The sequence below is a fragment of the Bemisia tabaci genome, chromosome 9 (assembly GCF_918797505.1).
Source record: "Bemisia tabaci chromosome 9, PGI_BMITA_v3".
Taxonomy (NCBI): Eukaryota; Metazoa; Arthropoda; class Insecta; order Hemiptera; family Aleyrodidae; genus Bemisia; species Bemisia tabaci.
Genome location: NC_092801.1, coordinates 6,972,618 through 6,996,787, shown reverse-complemented (window position 1 = coordinate 6,996,787; position 24,170 = coordinate 6,972,618). Strand labels below are relative to the sequence as shown.

At 37.9% G+C, this 24,170-nt stretch overlaps 3 protein-coding genes across 9 annotated transcripts in view; 1 reads left to right on the top strand and 2 right to left on the bottom strand.

The window, feature by feature from the left end:
* Nucleotides 1-24,170, top strand: part of Meltrin (disintegrin and metalloproteinase domain-containing protein meltrin) — a 207,457-nt gene that overhangs the window by 25,130 nt on the left and 158,157 nt on the right. The window lies entirely within an intron of this gene.
* Nucleotides 153-3,492, bottom strand: LOC140225372 (uncharacterized). Its single transcript, XM_072304039.1, has 3 exons — nt 3,125-3,492; nt 2,473-2,547; nt 153-936 (listed from the first exon to the last, which is right to left on the bottom strand). Exons 2-3 carry the CDS (start codon nt 2,528-2,530, stop codon nt 650-652), a joined length of 345 nt encoding a protein of 114 aa, XP_072160140.1. The 5' UTR covers nt 2,531-2,547; nt 3,125-3,492; the 3' UTR covers nt 153-649.
* On the bottom strand, nt 936-21,388 carry LOC109041085 (TAR DNA-binding protein 43). 7 transcript variants are annotated; one of them, XM_072304038.1, is made up of 6 exons: nt 20,514-21,388; nt 18,585-18,620; nt 17,137-17,196; nt 12,662-15,288; nt 4,236-9,006; nt 936-3,199 (listed from the first exon to the last, which is right to left on the bottom strand). In XM_072304038.1, the coding sequence occupies exons 1-4, from the start codon at nt 20,746-20,748 to the stop codon at nt 15,284-15,286; spliced, it is 336 nt and encodes a 111-aa protein (XP_072160139.1). In that variant the 5' UTR covers nt 20,749-21,388; the 3' UTR covers nt 936-3,199; nt 4,236-9,006; nt 12,662-15,283. The 7 variants fall into 7 exon arrangements, with proteins under 7 accessions (XP_072160139.1, XP_072160138.1, XP_072160136.1 ...); XM_072304037.1 differs by having other exon boundaries at nt 4,236-4,385; nt 4,718-9,006; nt 12,662-17,196; nt 20,514-21,386; XM_072304035.1 differs by having other exon boundaries at nt 4,236-8,344; nt 8,836-9,006; nt 12,662-17,196; nt 20,514-21,386.

The window sequence follows — 24,170 nt, the reverse complement described above, 5'->3', positions numbered from 1 at the left end:
AAGCTGTTTGATTTTGCGTACTCTCAGCTGTGCTATCAGAAAGCACAATTATTGAAAGAGGAATATAAGCATGACGTACCTATAGGAAAAAATAAATCCTGACAAAAAGGGAAAACATTCGTAATTTTTCGACACGGTTGAACTGATCAGGGTTTTTTTTTTTTTAATTTATTTTTTTTAATTGTTTGATTAAGTTTATTACATAGTTTACAATATACATAAATATAATATAAAATATAAAATACAACTGTCAAACAGACTGATGAATTACTGTAAAAGAGAAAAATAAACACAACACCTTGGTTCTCATTCACATACAAACTTTTTTCAATACTAGTTTCTTACTTGGTAAGAATATTTTTCTTGTATTCTAAGGCTGATTTGCCCAATTTACCTCGTATTGTAATGAACGCTACAAGTGAAACCAATGTTTGATTACCACAATAAAGTTATGATAAGTTGAATTTTATTAGATTTTTATTTCTATCTTCTGGCGTTTATTCAACATATTCCTCTTGACAATATTATTGCCTAAATGCGAGTATTCACGAACTATTTGTCATTTTATGCAATACATTCAACTTCTTGCTCATTATGTTGTTCAAATCAAACCTCATTAATTGAAAAAAGTGTTGAAATTGCTGACATCTTACATCCCATTAAACTGTTTGTCAATTTTTCTTCTCAAAAAATTGACAACGCATGTCGCAATGATGATCACAGACTCCTCATTAGACATTCTTGCCACGACAAGAAAGCCAAGGCCACCAAGCAATGCAGAAGCATTATGCCTGATGTCCGAGGAGTAACTGCTTAACGATAACAAATCCTCTGCCAGGTCAAGTTCAAAAGATGTTACGTGTCCAGTGTCTCTTATCTGGACATAGAGATTTCTTAGACTGTCCGGGTCCAACTCCGGAGCGCCAAAGAACAGAACTAAATAAACAAATTACACGATCAAATTAAGTCCCAATCAAATGAAAATTAAGATAAATTTAATTTACAAACAGGGAGTAAACTCATTAGGAACATAGACTTGGAAGGGAGGTTGATTAATCTACCCAAGGTTTTGGGCTGCCAATTTACATATACAAAGGCTGTCCCAAAAAATCTGAAAGTTGATCCGCTCTGAGCAACCTATTAAATGTATAGAAAAACGGTTTACATAATTTTGTGGTTTATTTCATAATCTTGATAAAGATCTCTGTTAGAGCTCATTCGTGAAAAATTCCCCTTTTTACGGCAATTTTTCGGCGACGTGTAAAAAAAACCCTGCGGAATTTTCGAGTCATTTTTCTCTCTTCATACCTCGTCTTTTTAATGGCAAATGAACTTTGGAAATTAATTTTACAACCTTTTAGAAGCAAGATACGACAAACCTACAACAATTTTCATGAACGAAAGTCTAAAGCTCAGCTTAGCCAAGATAGGCTTTGGCGCCCATGATTCGTCTCTTCATCGAGTTACCTCTCGAAATTCAAACAGTGGTAGATCTTACTGTTTCACCCACAATCTCATGAGCCACGTACTTAGGAACATCTAAAATATTGAGAGGGATGACAGTTTCTACATATATAAAATTGATTAGGATTCCAGGTGGATAAAATTGATTACTTTAGTGGAAGCACAATTTTCGGGGGCTGCAAAGACTTCATTGAGGCTTCAGAAGTCCGTTACCAGCATCTTTGTTGTCAAAAAATATGGTTGGGACGTCAACTTCTTGACAGATTGGAATTTGCTGATCTCCTAGTGGAAGGAAATGTTCGGATTTCGTGGTAACTGTTATAGATTAGTCGTATCTTGCTTCTAAAAGATTCATTTCCAGTCTTCACTTACAGAGTGGAGGTGGAGAGTGAAAAATGACTCAAAAATTCCGGACGGGTTTTTTTTTAATACGTCGCTGAAAAATTGCCGTAAAAATGTGAATTTTTTACCAAATGAGCTCAACAAGAGCTCTTCAGAAAGCTAATACAGTAAGCTACATGATTCTGCAAACTGTGTTTTAATATCTTCAACAGTTGGCTCAGAGGGGGTTAATTCAGTTTTTTTGGGACAGTCTTTGAATCCTTCTTCAGATGTAAGAAGGGTTTCGTAGCTCACCTCTGCTAATAAGGTCACACGAAACTCAGTCATAATTTAATGACTGCTTAGACCATGCTCTCTTAATACTTGAGTTAATAAGGCTTTTTAATACGTCGTCTGAAACTGCGAGCAACTAAATAAACCACTGTAAAACTCATGCACTCACTGTCCACCTTAATGCCTTACACATACAGCCTGCAACCCTCAATTCCCTTCCTCACTACTACCCCGATGAAAGAATACGTTTCTGAAATAGGCCGTTGAGATAGAACGTAGGGCTCACAACCTTTTGGCGCTTAAGCCCTTTTAAGATGAACAGCTAAATTGTCATTACTCAATATTCATACAAAGGTCACTTACGTCTATTCTGAAAAACACAGTTTAACTTACTTTGGGCCCTTTGGTGGGCCTCTTCTTCAATCTGCTGTTGTTCTTTAATTTGATTCATCGTGTCATCTTTGGGTCCTTGAAGAAAAAAGAAACAAACAAACAAAAATTAGCCTTTCATGTAAGAAAAGTTTCATGAGTAGTATTCTGATGAAAAAATAAGTTTCTGAAATAGGCCGTTAAAATAAAAACTAAACATAAGCGTTTTACGAATGTTGACTTTAAGATTTAGGCCTTCCTTGTCTGTTAGTTAAGGGTTTCTGTCCAACTATTTATGAAATGATTATAAGGTAGAGAGAAACAAACCCAATTAAGTAACAGCTGGAAAAAAGACCGTTGAAGTTGAAGTATTAATGTTCCATAAAAATCACTGTTTCAAAGCCACTCTAAGTCCAATTTTCAATAAAAAACATTTTTGTGGGTCTTGAATTTTACACAAAGGGTGAGTAACGGAACTTGCTTGACTCATTTCATGCTCAATTCATTTTCTGAAGGGCTCAAGCGCCAAAATAAGGATTCATGCTAGACTCAAGTCTCAAGAGCTCACAGGCTTTTTGGCGCTTAAACCATTTTGAGCTGAACAGCTAAATTGTCATTACTCAATATTCATACAAATGTGATTAATTTCTATTGCCATAAATACAGCTCAACCTACTTTCTTCGCTTTCGTGGGAATATTCCTTCCATAATTCCTCTAGTTCTGCTTGAGGATCAGTTATTATGGTATCATCTGCGAGGCATTGAAAAAAAAAAAACAAACAAACAAACAAACAAAACAGAAATTAGCCTTTCATTTAGGAAAAGAAAAGTTTAATGAAAACACTTATGTGGAAGTGAATAAATAAGGAAAATGATGAAGAAGTCAATGAAAACTACTCAAAATAAAAAAAGAGAAAAAAATGGAGAAAACAAGAGTGACATTAAATAACCATTGCCCACTGGGGACAATTCAAAGACTGTGCCACTTGGCTTGCTTCTTTGATCAACTGCTTCTAGCAGCTCAGAATGGTCTTTGGTGCAGCTATATAAAAGAGATAGAGAAAAAAAGAAGAAAAATAGAGTTAGTAAATATTGCAGACGGAAAAGTTAAGGTACCCTTACAATAAATTACGCTTTCTTTAGGGAGAATAACCTCCTGGGATCAAATAATGAGAACCAATTGATCGCCTTTCTTTGAAATCAGTAAACAACTATGGTTCAAACAAGAAACTAAAATATTTTAACTTGTCAGAATAATGTCATCCGAGTTCACTAACATTGCAAAAGTGCTTCTTCGTGGAAAAACAGGGGAAATATCTTTACTCAGGTGTTGCAAAAACTTTCTTCTTTAATTTATTAATCAAATTGTTTTATTATTCATCGTATCACTCTTTACTCGATCTTCTTTCCCATTCATAGCCTTTGTCACTATTCAGTTGTGGCATCACCTGGACCTTCACTAAGGGCATTGTGTTGAAAATTCATTGTACTTTCATGATGCTAAAAATTGAGCATGGTTATTTTTTGGCAGAAGAACCCTTCTGGATATTAAATAACTGTCAACTTTCGTCACAACAACTGAAGTCAAATATTATGTTTTTTACATATATCTTAAAAACTACACAGTTAGGAATTAACACTGGAAGTTTTTTAAACCGAATCTTCCTCACCCCATGTACTTTTAGTTACACATGGAATCTCTCCTTTATTGGTTAATTAATTTTAAGACTTATCTCGTGTACAGCAGCTTGCAAATTGAGCAGCGTACCGAATGTGAAGCAATATACCTCTAGGGCCCAGGGGGCTGGACCCCTTTGCTCTGCGCTTGTTCCAATTGCCAACTCCAAGTCTCGAGAGCAATGCTGCATCAGAGCAGTGGAAAGAGACCTTGCCATCACCCTTTCCCTTTTGTCTGGATCACACGCTGAAACTGAGAGCTGAAATAGGGAGTCATCAGAGTGTTCGGTGAAAATTGCTGTTGAGATCTACAGGATTCTTTGCTATTTTCTGTGATCAATGAGACCGAAACGGAACATGCGTCCGGCCATCTACAATTGATTCGGTGCCAAATTGGATGAAAAAAAATTTCAGATGTACGAAATTAAGACTGTTGAATGACCACCGATGACTTTCACTTCCACCTTTCCCTTTCAGTGTGTGATTCAATATCTATATTGTGATCAAACCAGCTTTACTTGGTGGCTTCAAGGCAACAAGAATAAAGTGGATAAATTGACATCATGATACCAATGGCATACTTATGACTTACTTGGTTTGGTCACAAGTCGAATTCTCGATGACGGAGGTGCAAGTGGGATCCTCACCGTAATCTTGGGCCCTTTTGTACCCGATACCTGGAAGAGAGAATTATTGTCCCAGATCAAAGACCATTGAAAACCATCAAAAGAAAGATTGGGGCTTAGGGCGAAAAACCAAACTTCATTGCAGTGAAAGAGGTCACTAAATGAAACGGAACCATGATATTGAAATATTTACACATTCATTTTATTATAAAAATTAGAGCAAACTGAAGGCAATTAAGTTTACATTTTAAGCTGACAGGGATGTTTTCTTGTGTAAATGAAAATCTTTTGCTATTCGGCTGCATCATTGAGTACCACTTGAGAAAATACACCAAATGCGGAACTTCATCTTTGAAGGAGGGATTTATGGGAGGAGAAACTCACCTAGGCAGCTTCTAAACTTCAGTCAATTCTTCTGGGTACGGAAAATAGGGAAACGTATGCAACTTTTGTGAGGGATGCAACTGATGTGAGGGATGATGTTCCCAGTCAGACTGGGAAATTCCTGAGATACGTGGAATTCAGATTGACCAAACGTCTCAGCATTTCCCAGAGCGTATGGGACATCTTGGGCGCAAGGGGGAAGTGATATGAATACGTCGCTGTGTCTTCTGCTGAAGGAAATGGCCAGAGTTTTACTAGTACTAATACTACATTAAAACTAGCCATTATTACCAACTACCTAATAGTATATACTGGTAATAGTATGGTAGTACTATTTACTAATACTACTAATACAACTATACTACTAATACTACTATACTACTAATACTACTATACAACTAATACTACTATACTACTAATACTACTATCCTACTACTACTTTAATACAACTATTACTACCCATTAAAAACGAAATATAAGTGAGTAAAATTTTTAAATTTTAAAAAATCTTTTAAAAAAAAATCAAAACCACTACTAAAAAACTACGACTAGATACACTATTATTCTATTATGGACCACTAGACAAGGTACGGATTTAAGCATTCTAATGCATGTTTCTTAATCAGAATATCACTTGGAACACGATTCTTGCATCGAAAATAACTGAAATCAACGCCTAACTAAGATAATAACGTTTTTATTTTACATTGGTTACGAGAATTTTGAATTGCCTGGTCACAAGAAACGCAATTCTCTATGTGAGTTAAGTCGCGCCTCACAACAGTTTTGGCAGGCTTCTCAAACGAACATTGTTCCTTTCCCACCCTTTATCGTTTAAAGTCTAAACAATTTACTGTAGCTGAGCCAAAGCATCAAGATTAAAGTTGCCAGATTTTCATATCACAGAGATTTTCATGGTAAAGTTTAGTAAGCGATTTGACTCAAGTAGACTATTGCGTTTTCACGACTGGGAAGTTTGAACTCACGCGTCAAGAAACATTAAATATCTTAGTTAGGAGTTGATTTCAGTAATTTTCGTGGCGCAAATCGTCTTCTACGTGAAATTTTGGTTAGGAAACAAGTAGCAGAATGCTTAAATTCGTACCTTGTCTAATGGTTCATTATGAGGTTTTCGCTAGTATGGGAAGATCCATACAAAAAAATATTAGTGACCAATACATCACAAAAAACTGCATTTTATATAAAATGACGGTCATAACAAATTGTTCTACTAATATTACTACACTACTGATACTATTATACTATACTAATACTATACATTAGTACAGTAAGAGTTCGATTTACCGGATCCTCGAGGAACCGCCGAGAGATCCGATGAATCGAGTAATCAGTTTTTTAACGGCAATAGCGTGAAATTTCAGGTCCGATTTTTGAAGAAAAATTTTGGCATCAATTCGGTGTTCATCTCAGGGAAATCTCTAAATAAGGTTCCATAATTCTTTTTTGGCGCTAATGCGGTGTAATTTGCAGAAAAACTTGAAAATTACGACGGATTTTTTTCTTTTTTGCTTTCTTTCTCTCTCCTTTTTTCCTTCATTCGGCGTATTTTGCGTTATACTGATCAGCCGATGTAAACGGCCGGCCGCGAACACGTCCCATCAGCGTTATTGGCGCGTAGTGTAAAAGATAGCGGCGCGGCGCCTACGAGTTACGGTCGGTCGAGTTACCTACCGATTGCGCCACCGCAGCGTGGCATTTTGCGAAGCAATTTTTCGGGAAAATCCAGTAATTCGATATAAAATGTTGTCACCAGATCGGGAAAAAATCCGGTAAACCGAACAAGCGGGTATATGGAAATCCGGTAAATCGCAGGTATTTTAACATTGTCCATAGTTCGAATTGTCAACAACAACATATGGTGCGGGACGTAGCATTTTAGCGGCGAGACTCCCTAACCCTTGAAAAAGTTTGACCGACATTGCAGCTTTTGGAACTGGAAGCTTCAAAAAATATAGTGATGTGTAGAGAGATTAAGGTATTGATGGCGAAATTCTGAAAACGCACATCTTGTTCGCGACATTTCTAAATTTCCACCTCTAATTTAATTTTTTAATAGAAAATGAAATGACAGAATTTCTTGAAATTTTTGAAGGATACTTCACTTACAGGAACAAGTTCACAGACATTTTCAAGAAATATCCTCAAATAGATTTTCTTTAAAGAAATAGAAGAGCTGTGGAAATTTGCAACATCGCAAAACAAGATACAAGTTTTTGAAATGATGCCATCGATTTGCGCCTTTGTAGTGAAGATAGACACTTTAAATCTTAAAATCACCAAGTGAGAACCGAAATCTACTTACTTTAATTAGATGAAATTGAAAACTTTTACGTCCTGAATTTCAGAAATGTATGCACGTTAGTTTTCCAGTTGACAAAACAGGAGAGCTCATACCATGATAGCTCTTAGTAAAAAAACAATTGAGTAAACAAATATTAAGCCTCAGTTTCACTTGCACAATGCACGACACGTATGATAAAGTGCTTTTAGACACGTACCATAATATGGCAACACTGTAAAAACACCGATTGCACCGGTGAGGTACTGACCTAACCTGGCGACTTAATAAAATATATATGAGAAGAAAAATATTTCCTCTCAAGCAAAAAAATTTATTCTCAAATAAAATTTATATTCAAACTGAAAATAATTTCTCTCAGAAAAATAAATATATTCTCAATACTTTTATTTATTCTCAAAATATTTTGAGTAAATGAGCATATCGCGTTCCATACTTCCATACTGGGCCAGTTTCAGCTTCATTTGTCAAAAATCCTACTTTCTACACGTGCAAAGTCAAACTAGCAATTCTACATGTTTTTTTTTTATTTTTATTTTTTTCATTACATAACTTGCTGTATTTCTAAACCAAAATATTAAATTTTGAGAAATATTCCTCACTCATAACGAATTAGTCATTATCAATTCTTGCAAATCAATCTTTTAGAGCAAGAAAAATTCTCACTGATTATTTTCTTCTCTAATTAACTATGCTTTGGGAACAGATAAAGCTCACCTCCTACTAACTTTCCTGTACACGGCTTTAGGCCGAAGCCCTGGATGGTGTGTTGATAGGGCGAACATATCCTCTTTTGCCTGAAGAATTGAATGCAGCTCAGGTTTCTGCTGGCAGTTGTGTTGACAAGTCAATTCTAAGGAAGAAGCTCCTTCCTTTAAAATCGCACGCCCTGTAACAATTTTCAATTTTCAGTCCGATTGATATCATAAAACGGTCATAGATAGAGGGCAACTTGTATTAATATTGAAACTATAACAAGCCAGCGAAGGACTCAACGAAACATCTACTCAACTACATTATGATTACAGGCACTTTAAGAAATATGGTCTTTGGAGGGATGCTCAGCCACTTCAAAAAAAAATCAGCTTCCATTATGAAGTAATTAAGGGATTCATATTTTGGAATATTCTTAGTTACCATTCATCATGGAAATGAGGATTCCTGCTCCATGTCGACTGACTTCATTGAGAAAATATTTCAATAATAAGAAGTAAGAGACCCAAATAACGATGGAAAATGAGTTTCTCTGAACAGCTTTTCTTGAAACTTACCTTAGATATTTTTAAAAAAATTATGCACTTAAGCATGATATCGCAAATCCTGACTGATAAGTTTTAAGTAAATGATAACATGGTTGACGGGAAGAAAGGATCAACTTACCCGGGCAATTCCCTTTTGTTTTGTAACTGTTTAAACATCTAAGGTAAAGAACGCGTTTCTTCTTTTTTGATGTCAAAAGTAAGTAGCCCCATTCATCTTGGATCCAGCAGTTGGATTTCGTCCGTTTTCTGTAGACTGTGGTATAAGATTGCTGTGGGGCAGTTAAGTTTCCTGGAATAAATACATACATATATGAACGATTACAATTATTAAAGTCCCTTTTAGAGAAGGAACAAATCAATTTCCTCGAATTCCAACTTCTTTGAAAAGGTTAAGGAAATCCATTGTAAAAGAACAGCCATCAGAAAGTACCATCTTTTTACATTAGAAAATAAATAAAACTATAAAAAATGTTCAGCAAAAAAGCAATGACTAATTATATTTGGCCTAGGTGTAGTTTAAGCTGAAGAAGTCTTCAAGATTTAGAATCAGAGCTCTCCCTTTTTCCTATTTGTACTAATATAAGCTTCACTATCAATATTTAAAAATAATATTATAATGAAGAGGACATATTTTTATGAGGTACATAACTCACTGTAACTGATGTAACTCTCCCGTTAGGCCATGATGCTGGGCAGAAGAAACATTAAACAAATAAATTTAGAAATAGTGATTACTTGAAGTCTTCTGAATGATGGGATAAGGCAGTCCTGTATGCAAGAACTTGTAATCGGTTTTTCATTGCCTTTCGAAAAAAATCAAATATGAGAGATGCCCGGACTAAATAATGTGCAATTGATCAGACCCTAGGGGTAATTGAAGCGCAACAAACGTATTCTTATTCTACAGGGAATATGTTAAAGGCTTCATTGATGAAATGAACAATTTTCTGCCGATAATCAGCAGACAACCCTGTGTGCTTGATTACAAGAGCAGTAAGAAGCAGAGTTATACACTAAAACTCTATGTTTAATGGGTGAGCATTCAAGGTTCCCGATTCATAAGTATGTTTCGTATGATCACTCAAAAAAAGAAGCTCCCAGCTCTGAAAATGCAGTGGTAAAGGAGGGCATAAACCCATTCTCATGCTACATTATAAGACCATTTTTTATTTTAAAACTGTGACTATTCCCTCCATACGAAGTTTGGAGACTCTTACGCACCATAGGTTCGAAAGAACAAAGGGGAAAGGTTTTTTTAACTTCATATTCATTCTGATCCTACAAGGTAAAAACACTCATGAAAGTTATGCCACAAGATCGTGCTGGAAAGCATTTTATTGGATCTTTGTAAAAATGGAATGGGATTTTGAGGTTGAAAAATCGTTTTCCAATAGAAATTTTCGATAAGAGGACCCAAAGGGCCCAAACATTTTTGCATGAAGGGGGTATATGTAGTTCTAGGGGACAAAAGTCTTGTTAGTTGCTACACAAAAGAGAAAAACGTTTTCGATCTTCCTCAAGAAAACACCGTAATTTTTTTTTGGAATGGGATGAAACTAGGTACCTATTTTCAGTGCCCAATATAAGATAGTGGCTAAAATTTATTGAATCGGCCTGCAACTCTCAGAATAAGAAGTTTAAGTGATTATAGACTGGATGAGAAAGGTTTTTTCCCCTTCAAAGTCAAAGCATGCTCTTCTCTTTTGAAAAAAAAAAAAAAGTAAAAGATGAAGGTATCCTCTCAGTTTCATCCCCAGAGTGAGGTTCTCCAGGGTTGAGAGTATTTTTATTTGATTCCTGGAAATCCATATGGGTGATGAAGGCCTGACCAGATTCTCAATTTTTATCATAGGTACCCTGGAAAGTATGGTTGGCGGTCAGTCAAGGTAACTCGGGATATTTAAGAAGTAAATGTTAACCTGAAATGCATAAAGATCACAATGTCTTCTTCACTGGTGAAATGGGCCAGATGCGCTAAAAGCAATATAGTGTTCTGATGATTGAATATGGAAAAGGAGCGAAAAAGCATTAAGGTGTGTTAGAACACCAAAGTTCTATATTTGTTATGCAGTGAATACTACGACAAAGGGTTTTACCATCCTGGTTTTATCATTTTATCAAGGCAGGTGACACCTAGCGCTGGGTTTTTAAGAGGATAATTTCTCCTTTACTATTCAACAGATTTTATAATTTTTTGTCAATTACACTGTTAAGAGAATGAGTATTCCGTGCCTAGCACTACAGAAATGTTAGTAGCTGTAAAATCCATGCAAGCAAATACACTCTTAAAAACCAAATCTTTCAATCTTTGAGCGGAAGAACCAGTAAAGGATGAAACAGTTTCCTTAAACTAACTGAGAGGACAAAACAGAAAATCTTTTAAAGAGGTAGTATTGAATGAGCGAAGAAGTGCAAGGAGAAGGTAGCCAACAAGTGAGTCTTACAAAAATGTCAATAATTATAATTTTCGCAAGAAACGTTTGAAAAAGAAGATATTACTTTCAAAGATCATTACTTACATTAATGACATTAGGGAGGTCCATGCAATGCCAATAAATTTTGCCCAAACCGATTACAGGATTTCATGGACAGATGGATTTTCATGGATTTGGATTTCATGGCTGCTACTAATGGTGTAATATTCATGGAGAGGGATGTCATGGAAAATTAGGGGACATGGTACTGAGGTCTGGCGTGTGAGGCTTGGAAGGAAAAAAGGACGAAACATAGGAAGGGAGAAATAGCAGGTTTTATTTTGACAAGTAGTATAATTGATCAAACACAAAATGAACAAACCAAAACCAGAAAAAACCGAGCATATAGAGGAGGTACAAAAATAATCTCAAAATGGAATGAAGTGCAGGTTACTTGGTTCTTTGTAAACAAAAGTAGGTAGGAAGCTGTTATCTGATGAATTATATGCCCGACCTATGATCAGGAGAAACAAGGAAAGGGGTGATGAAAGGTGTGCTTTACATGAAAACAAACATTTTAATTTCTAGGAAAAACACAACATCGTAACTGTGACGATTCCTTTTTTCCTTCAGACATTTTACAGCAAACACAGCTTTATAAATACAGTATAAAGCGTTATACACTCATAGAGCAAATTGAGGGGAAGGCAAAAACATAACAGGCCTTAATTTTAAAAAAGAGTGGATTGGAGCTACATGAAAAAGAGGCTAGATATTAGACAGGAGTATACAGGAGGAAATATTACTGGTGTTCCGAGGAGGAAATAATGGTGCGGGGAATAAGTAGGTAGGCAAAAATTATAATTGGAAACAGCAAGTCTGATTGCCAATCACCGGCTCTAATCTCTAAGGTTAAGATCTGAGGATGGAATTTAGGCAAGCAAGGCTTTCATTTAATCCTAATAGGAAAAGAAAATTCCTAGAAAAATTAGCTTGCCTGGAAAATATTAGTTTTCGTTAATGCCTTGCTAAGGTCGCATTTCTATTTGGAATAAGAAGCACAGCGTTGATCTGTTCACTCTATGGCAGACTGACTCAAAATTTAATGATTTTTCAGTAAAAATTCATCTATTGAAAATGGCTATTTGTTTGTCACTCAAAAGTTTTTGTAAGTAAATAGTACAAATATCTATTTCCTTCCTAGTGGAATTGAGACTATTCATGAGCCCGTAATCACCTATGAGTAAGAGGAGAATTACACTGGCTAATTGGTTGGAAATCTTAAGGAGAATAGCCGTAGCCGAGCCTTACTTTTGCGATGCATAATTACAATATTGGAGATACCGCCTTGTTAAAAACTACATCAGTACTCAGCAAGAAAAGGATGATATTATCAATACTAACACTTAAGACATTGCAAGCATGAACAGAAAAATACAACAAACCAAAAAAAAAAAAAAAAAAAAATGTGCAGAGAGTTTAGCACTATAAAATGATGCATGGAATTTAAGATTTTGTCCATCTTTTTACCTTAACGTGTACTGGAACTTTCGGTAGTAGTAAATTCGTGTTGCAACATAATCCAACCTTTGGAATTCCTCTTAAATACGAAGAGCTTTTGTCAACTCTGGCTTAATTCTGTTATGAGGTGGGTGCGGTACCTATCAGAAGAATTAGAAAAAAATATTGAACGCAATGCATTTGGTAATTTTAAAAATTAATTTTGTTCAGTGGTGCAGAAAAAACTCCACCAAACGACTGGCACACCGCAGGTAAGTGGTTTAAAAAAATATGAAGGCTGCCAGGAATGTGCAGGTAGTGAGCATTTTATTTTGCGCTGTCTGCAAAGAAATTCTTTTGATGTACTGTTTTATAAAAAGAAAAGTGCAAAAGTGAGACTCACAGTTGACGAAAATGGGAACACGGTTTTATAAAGAATGTAAAAGTAAAGAACATTTTACACCCCTGATTTTGTTTTGGAAAGTAAGACGTAATTAGGAAAGTCCAAAAAAGGTCGCCTAACATGATCTTAGCCGAAACAGCTAGGAAAATTTCATATGGCATGAAACTAAAATGAGACACTTAAGCACCAGATAAACCTGTTAGTAAGAAATGCATCGGGGAGAGGAGCAGGCAATGGGCACAGTTAGTTCCAATTCAATGCAATTGGACAATCAAATCGAATCGTGTTCAATGAATGAAGCTCTTCCAGACACGCTTCGTAACGGCAGGTGTATCTGACACCTAGGAATATTTGAGCGCCTACAGTTGTGATCTGAATCTTCATCTTTAGAAATTCGACTCTCCCAAAAAACTGGAAAAGGGCAAGGCTAGCAATACTTACCACAGCATCAGAGGAGAGAGCAGTTAAAAAGTAGAAATGTGTCAACTTGCCTCTCCAAAGTGCATCACCAGGTGTAGTCACTCAGGAAACTGGACAATATGGAGTGACTCCAGAGATATTTAGCTTAACAGAGGTGATGAATTCGGGCACTTGGGTTGAAATATCAAAAGATGGCTAAGAAATTTCCATGTTCAAGCCCTATGTCACAAACATATTTTGAAGATGATGAAGCTCCAGTTTTGTGATGACTCCCACATGTAAAATAAAAGGAATACGGTTAAAAATTAGTAATATTTGTTAATATCTACTGGAGGTTAAGGAGGGAACCCTTTCAAGATGGAACCATTTAGAAAAGTATTTTTTCGGCCTTACAAGTAGAAGAGTCCAAAAATCAGTCTTAGAACCTCAGCATTAAAATTGACCATTGTTTAGGCCTTTCCGGAAGGAAAATAATTAATTCCTGCAATCTCCTGGCCACGTGAAAGCCTCTCAAGGGATAAAAATGGGTGAATAAAATTTCTGATTGAAGACCAAAAAGAGGATAGTCACTTACCTTGAAACTGAAAATCACAGGCCATTCTTTTGCTGAGAAGAAGGAATGCTGAAGCTGTTATGATAATGATGAATGACAATCTCCAGCACGCTGGGACACAGCTGAGAAACTTGGATAATTTTTTAACAAGGATGTCGCTAAGTCCCAACATGTGGGGATGTGTGCATAAAAACTGCAATTATTTCCCACTGATGCAAGTAGGTGCTGTGCTTGAACAGTCATGGGATACAGGTGCACTTATAATTATTATTCATACGTATACTCTTGTAAGTATGCCTATTACAACATTTCTCTTCAATATTTGTTTGCGGCTATCAAATATCCTTTCAAATAATTAAAATCAATTTAAAAACTCATGAAGCCGATCAAAATTCTTTTTTCTTCCCTTGATCTCAGTCCCGTGTGTCAAACAAACCATCCCCCGGACCCGTCTTCGACAGTAGCTACCCCCTGTGTCCCTGGCAAAACAAAGCCCTCCTGGCTCACTAGCAGGTCTGAGCCCAACCTAACCAGAAGGAACATCATTGTTATCAATACCTAGGGCATGCGAGTCAGTTTGTTGCTCTGGAGAAAAATAGACAGGACCCCTGCCATAGGGTGTCAAAATTGTATGATATTGATTTCATATTGGGTGGCAAAATTTAGTGTGTCTTTGGATTCAATTGAACGGCTCTCGTGTTTTTTACTTCAGAATTATTTGCATATTGACAGTGAACTACCAGACCACGTATCTCGTTTACGGTGTTTGAAAATCTCCACTCCCATTTTATTTTTTTTGAAGGAGAACAAATCAATATCATCTCTTGAAATTTTCAGAGTTTTCCTCGCACAGAGACGAAAAAACACGGACGTTTTCAATAATTGACGTTGACTAGTTTTCCATTTGAAAAATAAAGTACGGCAGGAAGTCCACAATATCACATACAGAGATACGTGGTCTGGTAGTTTCGCCGTTGATATGTGCATATACCCTTCACCACACAGAGGGGCAGGAATTCTGTAGAAGAGGAGTATCAAAAATAACTCATTCGATTGCATACTAGCACAAGCTATAGATCTAGAAGTCGCAGGGGAGACAAAGTTCATTAATGTTACCTCTGCTTACGCTCAACTTGATAATAGCTGTTTTATAGCAAGTGCTTGGAATGCAAAACATGTGTTTTGGGGTTCCAAAAAAGTTAATACAAAAAGTGGTAAGCTCTTCAAAGCTATCAAACCAGTTCATGCTCATGTTGCAACAGGGGAGACCAATGCATTATCCTGTAGATAAAAAACAACTCTTGATAATATCATTTTCAGTATAACAGAAGGAATCGCAAGAAGTAAGCTTTCTACAGTAGTAGTAGATGATTATGATGATGACCCCCCTACAAGGTGGGGTCATTGGGAACTTTGTTGGCCGTTGTTGGCGCCCCTGTACCTTGTGACTTGCAAACATGACACATGAGACCAGGCGCCATTTTCTCAATGGCGCCAACAGGTGTGACTTAAAGTTTATCCCTTATCACCTTCACCTGTTACACTGTTAAATGTTTTGTTCATTCTGTGATCTGAAGATCCTGATCTTTAAACAATTCACAATCGCACGAGTGTTTACTAACAGTTACCTAAAATTTTTAAACGTTAAAGGTGGGGACATTTGAAATTAAAACATGAGTAGCTTGAATACGTCACAACAGTGCACATTCACTTTTAATGAGGGCACACCGGAGGTTATAAAAAAAATCCAAAATAAGTCAGCTGATATGACATATTAATATTTGCTCTCACAGCATTGCCAAGTTTCAATTAAAAATTGCCTTTCAGTAGTTTCCATTTAAAAGTAAAATACGACAGGAAGTCTGATATGTCAGAAACCGAGATAAATGATCGCAGTCTTACACCGTCGAAATGTGAACCTTGGAATGGCACGCTCTTCAACTCATTCGTGTTGAAAAATATTGTTATCGGGGGTCCGGGTCCCCCCTCCACCCCCGGTCACCCGCTTCGCGGCTGACTTTGAGGCTCGCGAAGCAAGCCTCCATGAAGTGGCGTCATCGAATGGATTATACACTTCATTAGTTTTTCTTAAATTATTTTTTTCATTTTCTTTTTTTCAATTGATTTATTTTTTTTATGTTATTTTCATCTGCCTTTGATGAGCGAAATCATTTGTTTGCCTACTAAAGTAGAAAAAACATGCCTTGACGAAGACAACTAAATATGTAGGCTTCTCAATAGCAGTTCGTCATAAACAATGTTCTTTGTTGTTACATCTGCGCCATGCAGTCGTTCTGATTTAGTGAGCAAACAACTATTTTCTCAGCGAGTGCCAGGAAATTGAGAACGCTATTCAAGAGAGTGAGCGTCTGACAGGACAGGCTTAGGATGACTAATAAGAGAAGAGAGGCGACTCAGTCTGCTCTCGATCATCAAAAAAAATTCTGTTCCTCTATGGACTACGCGAATATCTGTCTGCGAAGTGAGCTCCGTGGCTGCGCCCAGTCACCATGGATACCGACTGGAGGGGCTGCGCGGCCGCACTGCATATCGCTGTTCGCTCGAAGAATATTTCCCCTCTCACAGTCAAATCTTTTTAGAGTCATCGAGGTTTATATTATTGATGTTTTCAATTATCATGTAAACGTGCCCTTCCAGAAAGATTATGCAATGGTGGTACTGACTGGTCTTTATTTCAAGAATACATTGAAGAGAAAGGAAAATTAACACCCACATCCCTATGTCTCTTCACCAGTAAAACGTGAATCATTTCTATTTTTTCTTTGTATCCCTATGGCAATTCTGACATTTTTGTTGGAGCAAGCAAATTAGTTAAGTATGCACAGGGAATAATAGGAGAACCATTGAGATTTAATGAGGACGAACGGCGTTAAAATTAGAGAATTAACATGGCAAACAATACAGACGTAGACGTGATGATGACCAAGTGGATAGCCTAACACGTTGCTACACACCTTGACAGTGAGACACGAAAAGTGACAGGTTGCAAAGCTATACTTAAAGTTACTGTCAGTGACAAATTGCCAATATCCAACAGTTTTAAAAGAGAGAACCTAAGAGAGAGTGATGATAAGTAAAGGTTAAGAAGTATCAAGAGTACAGATTTACCTGCTTTGTGCTTCTTGTTTGGTCCTTGGTCCTCTGAGTTGTTTGTTCGCTTGGTTGCCTCTGCGAAAAATAAGAACTCTTTGAGCATACTAGACCATGTCAACCACTTATGTTCCTAAACCACTTATTTCTCTCTTATTAGACATTCAGATAATATATGACAGGATGTATGTTAAGAGTTGCTCCATGCTAAAATTTCCAACTGATCAAACAGAGACGCCCTCCACCACAGATTGGAATGATTTCCTTTTCTAAGGAAGTATCATTTGGATAGGAAGTCCTGAGAAATTGTAGCCTCCTCAGCCTAGCAGGTTATGAGATATAAATTTTGGAAACTTTAGGTGTTTGAGTTCCAATTTTGAGTCCATAAGACGAAAGAATGTGAATATCACAAGCAAGAATCAACCGAATGACTTGAAAATTTAACTGAGGACTTGTATTGAGTTTTCCATTAAAGAGAAAATTAAAAATAAGAAATAGGACTCATAAAAATTGTGATTCTGACTTTGTCGTAAAAAAACTATTCAGAGGTTTATGGTATAGCATCTGAGGCAGACCAGCTTCAAAAGTAATTTTGGCTTTAAAATGGTTCATAAGGGATACTAAACAAGGGTGACATATAAAAATGATTGCTTGGTGAGTTTCTATATTTTCCTCCTCATGTGAAACTAAATTCCAATTCAAACAAAAATTTATAATTTTTTTGGTAAAACTATCATTACAATGGTGTTTTTAAAAATTTCTTAATGCAATGAAACTGTTTGTCTTCGCCATTTGAAAAGATAAAATGAGGTAAAAGATCACCCTATTTCTCAGATAGCAGAGTAGTCATGATAAACATATCCGCCCATATCATAGAAATCTCAGATAAAACATTAAAACTTCCTTTTTTCCCATTTTAAATTATTACAATCATGCAGTTCACTTATTCTCTTTTCTATGGTTTGCCCTCTGAATGAACGAGGTGCTTAAAACAGTTTGGCTGGAGCAAAGTATGATTTGCACAAGCAGTGTATTCTCCAACTGTGGCCAGGTGTTTGGATTCTTTTAAAGTTCCTCTAATATCACAAACTATGGAAAGTTGTTCTGAAAACTGACATACTGAGGACCAAAATTGGCCTGTTTGCAGGCAATGCTTTCTTGGGCTAGAAATTTTCAGGAATGGCAAACTTATTTTTCTTCACTACATTGAAAATAGTTCCACTTTTAAATGATTTCTAGTGGTTGAATTTGATTGCCATGATTCCAGATTATTTCAATCTTATTATACCCCACAGGAGTTCAGTTACGTTTTTTATGAAAGAAAGGGTTTCATTTACAAAATAAGGCATCAGATACATCAAATGCTTTGAAGACTTAACTCTTCACTAATTTTTAAGGCCAAAAGACATTTTACATTACCCTTGGTGTGAATTCCCATTTTTAAAGATGTATCATTTGCAACTTACCGCCATTTGGGAGTGGTCTCTTGGTGGACATAGAACCTGGAAAAATTCACATTGGATGAGGACCTTTACTATCTTTTTTTCTTCCTTTTTTTATGAGTAAATATTTTACAGTTAATGAGACTCTTTATACGCAAAATCAAGACAGAAATTTTGTTGAGCTGAATTATCATTACATTTCATCACTAATCATTGCTACTTATCTTCCATTTGCCATGATTAATTTTTAGGAGAAGTTTGTATAGACTTTTCAGTTCAAGTTTTCTCTTTTTAACTTTGATGATTTTCTTTTTAATCATACAGGCTTTTTAGGCCTTATGCAAATAGAACATTGATAAATACAGCATCTCTCATTATCAATCAATATGTACCATTGAGGAGGATAAGCAGAGGTGACTCCCAGTCCTGTAATGGTAATAATTTGATAACAAACTACAGTATATCTCAGAGATGCCACACTTGCAGGCAGAAGTAAAACACTTGGAAGTCATTTACATCATCTAGTAGGAAAATATTTGTAGGATTTCCAGAATAGGCCCGGCGCTCTGATCACAGACTTCTATTTTTATGGTTGCAAATGCCAGAGTAGAAAAAATAAAAAGATACATTGAACGCCAAGTATCAACATCTAGTAACAAAGGAGATATCACCCTTTGGTGGTGGATGACATCATGGACCCTATTTTCCAAAGGGTGATATCTCCTGTGATAAGTGAAAACCATGATTTCTTCCACGTTCCTTATATCGACCACAAATATGCTCTGTTTGCTTCCTCTGCATCACTGGTAAGAGGAAGGTGGAGAAAACATTGACTTATAACACAATCTAGACGGCGCACTAGGCCCGACTTTAGGCGGGAGAGGTAAGACAGCTAGGGGGTAAATCAGGGTGAAGACGCACCTTCAGCTTAGTTGATACATCCGGATTTACGAACGAAGTGTACCCTTATCAGGCACCAGCACTGGCAAGACTGGCATTTCCATTGTCTCGGTACATATCGCCGGTACACTTGCTGGGTTGCCTATCGTCTCGCCTGAAGGGACTCTAGTCTCGCCGAAATTTCCTAATGCGCGGTCTAGATTGTATTAAACGTCAATGAGAGAAAACCATGGTTAACACTTCTCAGTGGATGTCATTATCCAACTTATTTTTTGAAAGGTAATATTTTCCTTATTTTTGAACACAAAAAATTACATTTAAACATGTTCTAGCGTGATGAAATTTGCACTTCACCTTCTAGTTCCTTATATAAATAGGAATTAGGGCAAGTGAAGGATTATTGATTGATAAGTAAAAGAGTAAGATTTAGTATTAGTGTCATCTATAAAGAGCGGGAGCACTGTGTATCACTAGATTAGGAATTCTTTAACCCCCTTACCTTCTTATAACACTTTTGTAGCATAGATGGGCATCGTTTAGAACATAAAAACAAAATGGCCCAACATTTTTGTGGACACTCCTTCCCCCTAGATGATTACAAAGCTTAACTTCCATATAGCATCCATCAACTTTATACTGACAAAGATGGGTAGACAGTATACCAATGTATTGCTTATACAATTTTGATTATTCATTGCCATATCGACGGTGTAAGTCGGCAATCACATAACTCGGTTTGCGACGTCGCAGACTTCCTGTCATACTTACTTTATTTTTTAAACGGAAAACTACTTAACGGCAATTCTCTAAAATTGCCGGGAATCTGATTCTCTGTGCAAAGACAATTCTGCATAAACTTCAAGGAATGATGTCAATTTGTTCTCCTTTGAGAAAATAACGTAGAGGCGGAGATTTTCAGACACCGCAAAGGAGTTATGTGATTGCCGACTTACACCGTCAATATGCTTTTTCCCCAGCATTTGATGTTCTGAAAAATACTGAACATTATACGTAAGTTAAGCATCATTTTGAACGAATGAATTTTTTGCTTACCCTTGGGTAAAACACAAATGTATGTCCTCGAGCCCCATCCATCTTGCGGGGGGAATAGGCCATTATCCACACAGCGAACACCACGAGTAGAACAATTTTCTGCTCTGAAATTCAAACCAGTAGCACCAGGAAACTGAGCTGATAGTGTTGAGAGGCATAAAGTTCCATCTTCTTCAGCAGGTAGTTCTATAGGTTCATCACCTTCCTCTTCAACGACTTGCACAAACACAGCCATGCCTCTGATCTAAAGAGAACATGTGCAAGATCAGTTTTAGCACAATAAAGATAGGAAATTGTTCTTCGTACACACTTGTCCTACTTAACGGCTACTCACGCAGATATGTAACGACGAACAAGAAGTCAAGAACACTGAAAATTTAGAATTACACAGAGAAAATTGAAGCGGACGTTTCGGATTCGGATTTGAAGTTGTTCGGTTAGGTTAGGTTAAGAGTGTTAAGACTTAAGTTGATTTGTAACGGTCTCTGGTTTGGTCGAAGTTGCGTGCGATATATCACATCGATTATGTAAAAAATGTCGGTAATTTTTAAATGTTTGATAAAGAAAGGACAATAGGCGTTGGGCATAAGCCTAAAACATAAATCTAATCCCAAAAATAGGCAAAGTTCAGAGAAATGAAAGCAGAATAGCATTTGGAAGAGAACCGCTCGTTCCATACAGTTATCGATTGCTGTATCGAATGCGACTTTTTTTCCAAACAATATTCTACTTTCATTTCTTTAATTTTTGGGTTTAGAATGATTATGTAAGGTCATGCGCAGGGGGTGAATATTGTTTTTGGCTAAAAATTCAAAATCTGCCGAAATTTTTGCCTAAATAGAATGCGACTTCGACCGAGTTGATACCTTGACGAATCAGGAGGACCACATATAAACAAATGAGATTGGCCCCCTCCCCTCCCCTCCCCTCTCCCCCCCCCTCCCCTCCCCTCCCCTCCCCTCCCCTCCCCTCCCCTCCCCTCCCTCCCCTCCCCTCCCCTCCCCTCCCCTCCCCTCCCCTCCCCTCCCCTCCCCTCCCCTCCCCTCCCTCCCTCCCTCCCCTCCCTCCCCCCCCTCCCCTCCCCTGAGATTGGCCCCCTCCCTCCCCTCCCCTCCCCTCCCCTCCCCTCCCCTGAGATTGGCCCCTCCCCTCCCCTCCCCTCCCCTCCCCCCCTTCCCTCCCCTCCCCTCCCCTCCCCCCTCCCCTCCCCTCCCCCCCTCCCCTCCCCTCCCCTCCCCTCCCCCTCCCCCCTCCCCTCCCTACCCCACCCATTTACTGTTTCGGTATTTTATGCTGTTTCCGGATCTTTCTGAAGACTACCCGTTCCGAAAACATGGAACATAAACTCGATTTGACTAGCCACCAGTTTGACAGATGGACGACAACACCGAGTTAGCAATTTATCCTGTCAACACCCAACAGATGCCGGTTTTTTTCGGGTTTGCGTTTTACCTGGTTTGCGTTTTATCTGCCCCCGTCATCGGAGTCCCGGAAGATTCCATGTTCTCTCTGCTGGAGAGGGCTGAAGTACCTGTATGGGGAGAACATGAACGTGTCGGTAATTTGGAGGTTAGATCATGGCGCTTTTAGGACCCCAAGAATGAACCCCAATCATCCGGAATGATTTATTATTACAACTATTTTTTACGGCCCTTCGTTTGAAAGGCACGTATTTGACATAGTTATATTGCATAAATTTACTCATTTTTGCGGAAGACGCTCATTCGTGAACATTCATGGTCCTCTTGGTTTGCTATTAGAATCTGCAGATTGGCAGTGGCATTTCCTAATAAAAATAATAATTAATTAATAAATAATAAAATAAATAATTTTCGTGCTTGGCGGTTGGCTGCCCCCAGGGCAGGGCCGGATTAAGGGGGTGGCCACATGGGCCGCGGTCCATGGCGGCAAATCTAGGGGGCGGCAATGTTTTTTAAATGTAGGTATAATAAAAAATCGGATTTAGAAAAAAAATTACAAACGAGAAAAGGCTACAAAATCTCTCATTTCCTGAGAGTATAGTAATTTCTAATTTTGTCGTCTTTCAGTGATACAAGAGGCAGCACCTTTAATTAGTCGAGTTAAGAGAGAAACCAAACACACAATTTGGCCTGGAACGGCGCAGCGCAAAGAGCAATGATGACGAGGACTTGAGATGAAAAGGAAAAGCCCTCGGCGCGGCAATCGGCATGTAACACACATTAGCGCCTACAAGACTGCACGAATACTTTACGCATTGCATCAAACACAGTGCGGTTATTGTGGTCAGCTTGAAACGGATAGCGCCTACAAGACTGCGTGAATACTTCACGCATTGCGTCAAACACAGTGCAGTCGGCGCGGCGCGGCGCGGCGGCGGAAGTTAAAATCATCAAACCAAATTTTGTGTTTGTTCCTTCATAATTTTTTCGTTCATTTCTTTTGAATGGAAGGCCTTGTCCATTAGAGATAGGTTTACGAAACTTGACTCTCGCGCAAAGTTCCGTGACCTTTTGCTAGTAGTGTTGACAGGGCTTGCCCAAAAAATGTGTTCAACACGAGTAAACGCGTCTTATGCACCCCTCTCCCGCTGGCACGTTCACTTGATGGTTTTTATTCATGTTTCAAAACAAATGAGAAGGAGGCGGCAAAATACAGGCGGCCCAGGGGCGGCAAGTAGGAAAATCCGGTCCTGCCCCAGGGCACTAAGAACTCTATATCTCGACCTTATCCGCACTCTCCCCATACAGGTACTCGAGAGAGGGCCGGGTTTTGGATTTTCATCCCTCAATTTTAAAATGTCGAAAAATTCTGGATTTGAAATCGGCAACGACGCGTGGGGGCGAGTCGCGTCTTTCGTCTGGGACGCCGCCGACGACGCCAGGAGCGTCCATCATCCGTCTGACTAATTTAAATTCAGCCGGGTAAACCTCGCAACCTACCAGCTTGAACAAATCCGAAGGATTAATTTATGGGCCCCGAGCTACGAGTACGCTACCGTCCCAGCCTTACGTCGAACGCAAGAGCAACTGTGCGCGGTTTCGAGTTGAATCAGGGTGTTTACTGCACGGAAAAAGTATGGAGACACTAAAAAAGCACGGATTTTGGAAAGTCGGTACGGAAGTACGAAAAAGGTACGGATTTTCCGTGGGATGGTATGGAAATTCGAGATTTTCGTGATGAACTCTAAAAAACAGTCCTGAAGATATCGACGGTGTAAGTCTGCAATCACGTAGCTCGTTTGCGGTGTCTGAAAATCTCCGCCTCCATGTCATTTTTTTAAAGCAGAACAAATTGACATCATTTCTTGAAGTTTGTACAGAATTTTCTTCGCACAGAGAAGAAAAATTAAGGCAGTTGTAAAGAATTGCCGTTGAGTAGTTTTCCGTTTGAAAAATAAGGTATGACAGGAAGTCTACGACGTCGCAAACCGAGTTATGTGATTGCCGACTTGCACCGTCGATATGCAATTTCCGTACGAAATTCATCGTCACCGGTTCGATTCCTCGTCTTTTTAGGTTTATTCCCTTGTCATTCCATCATGAAACTTTCCTAATCCGTTATAGTTAAAAATACGATTGAGGTAAGGAAATAGTAAGGAAAAGGTATGAGAAAAGCAAGCATTTTTGAGAATTGCCAAAAAAAGGAATGTTCGGGAAAGTAATGGAAAAAGCAAGG

Bases quoted from the DNA above. Each gene is read 5' to 3' on its own strand.
- LOC140225372 (XM_072304039.1), bottom strand. From the start codon at position 2,530: ATGAATCAAATTAAAGAACAACAGCAGATTGAAGAAGAGGCCCACCAA. The intron at 937-2,472 runs GTAAGTTAAACT...TTGTTTATTTAG, and splicing joins GGCCCACCAAAGGGCCCAAA to TTCTGTTCTTTGGCGCTCCG.
- LOC109041085 (XM_072304032.1), bottom strand. From the start codon at position 20,748: ATGGCTGTGTTTGTGCAAGTCGTTGAAGAGGAAGGTGATGAACCTATA. The intron at 18,621-20,513 runs GTAAGCAAAAAA...GAATTTTTCCAG, and splicing joins CATTTGTGTTTTACCCAAGG to GTTCTATGTCCACCAAGAGA. The intron at 17,197-18,584 runs GTAAGTTGCAAA...TATTTTTCGCAG, and splicing joins GAGACCACTCCCAAATGGCG to AGGCAACCAAGCGAACAAAC.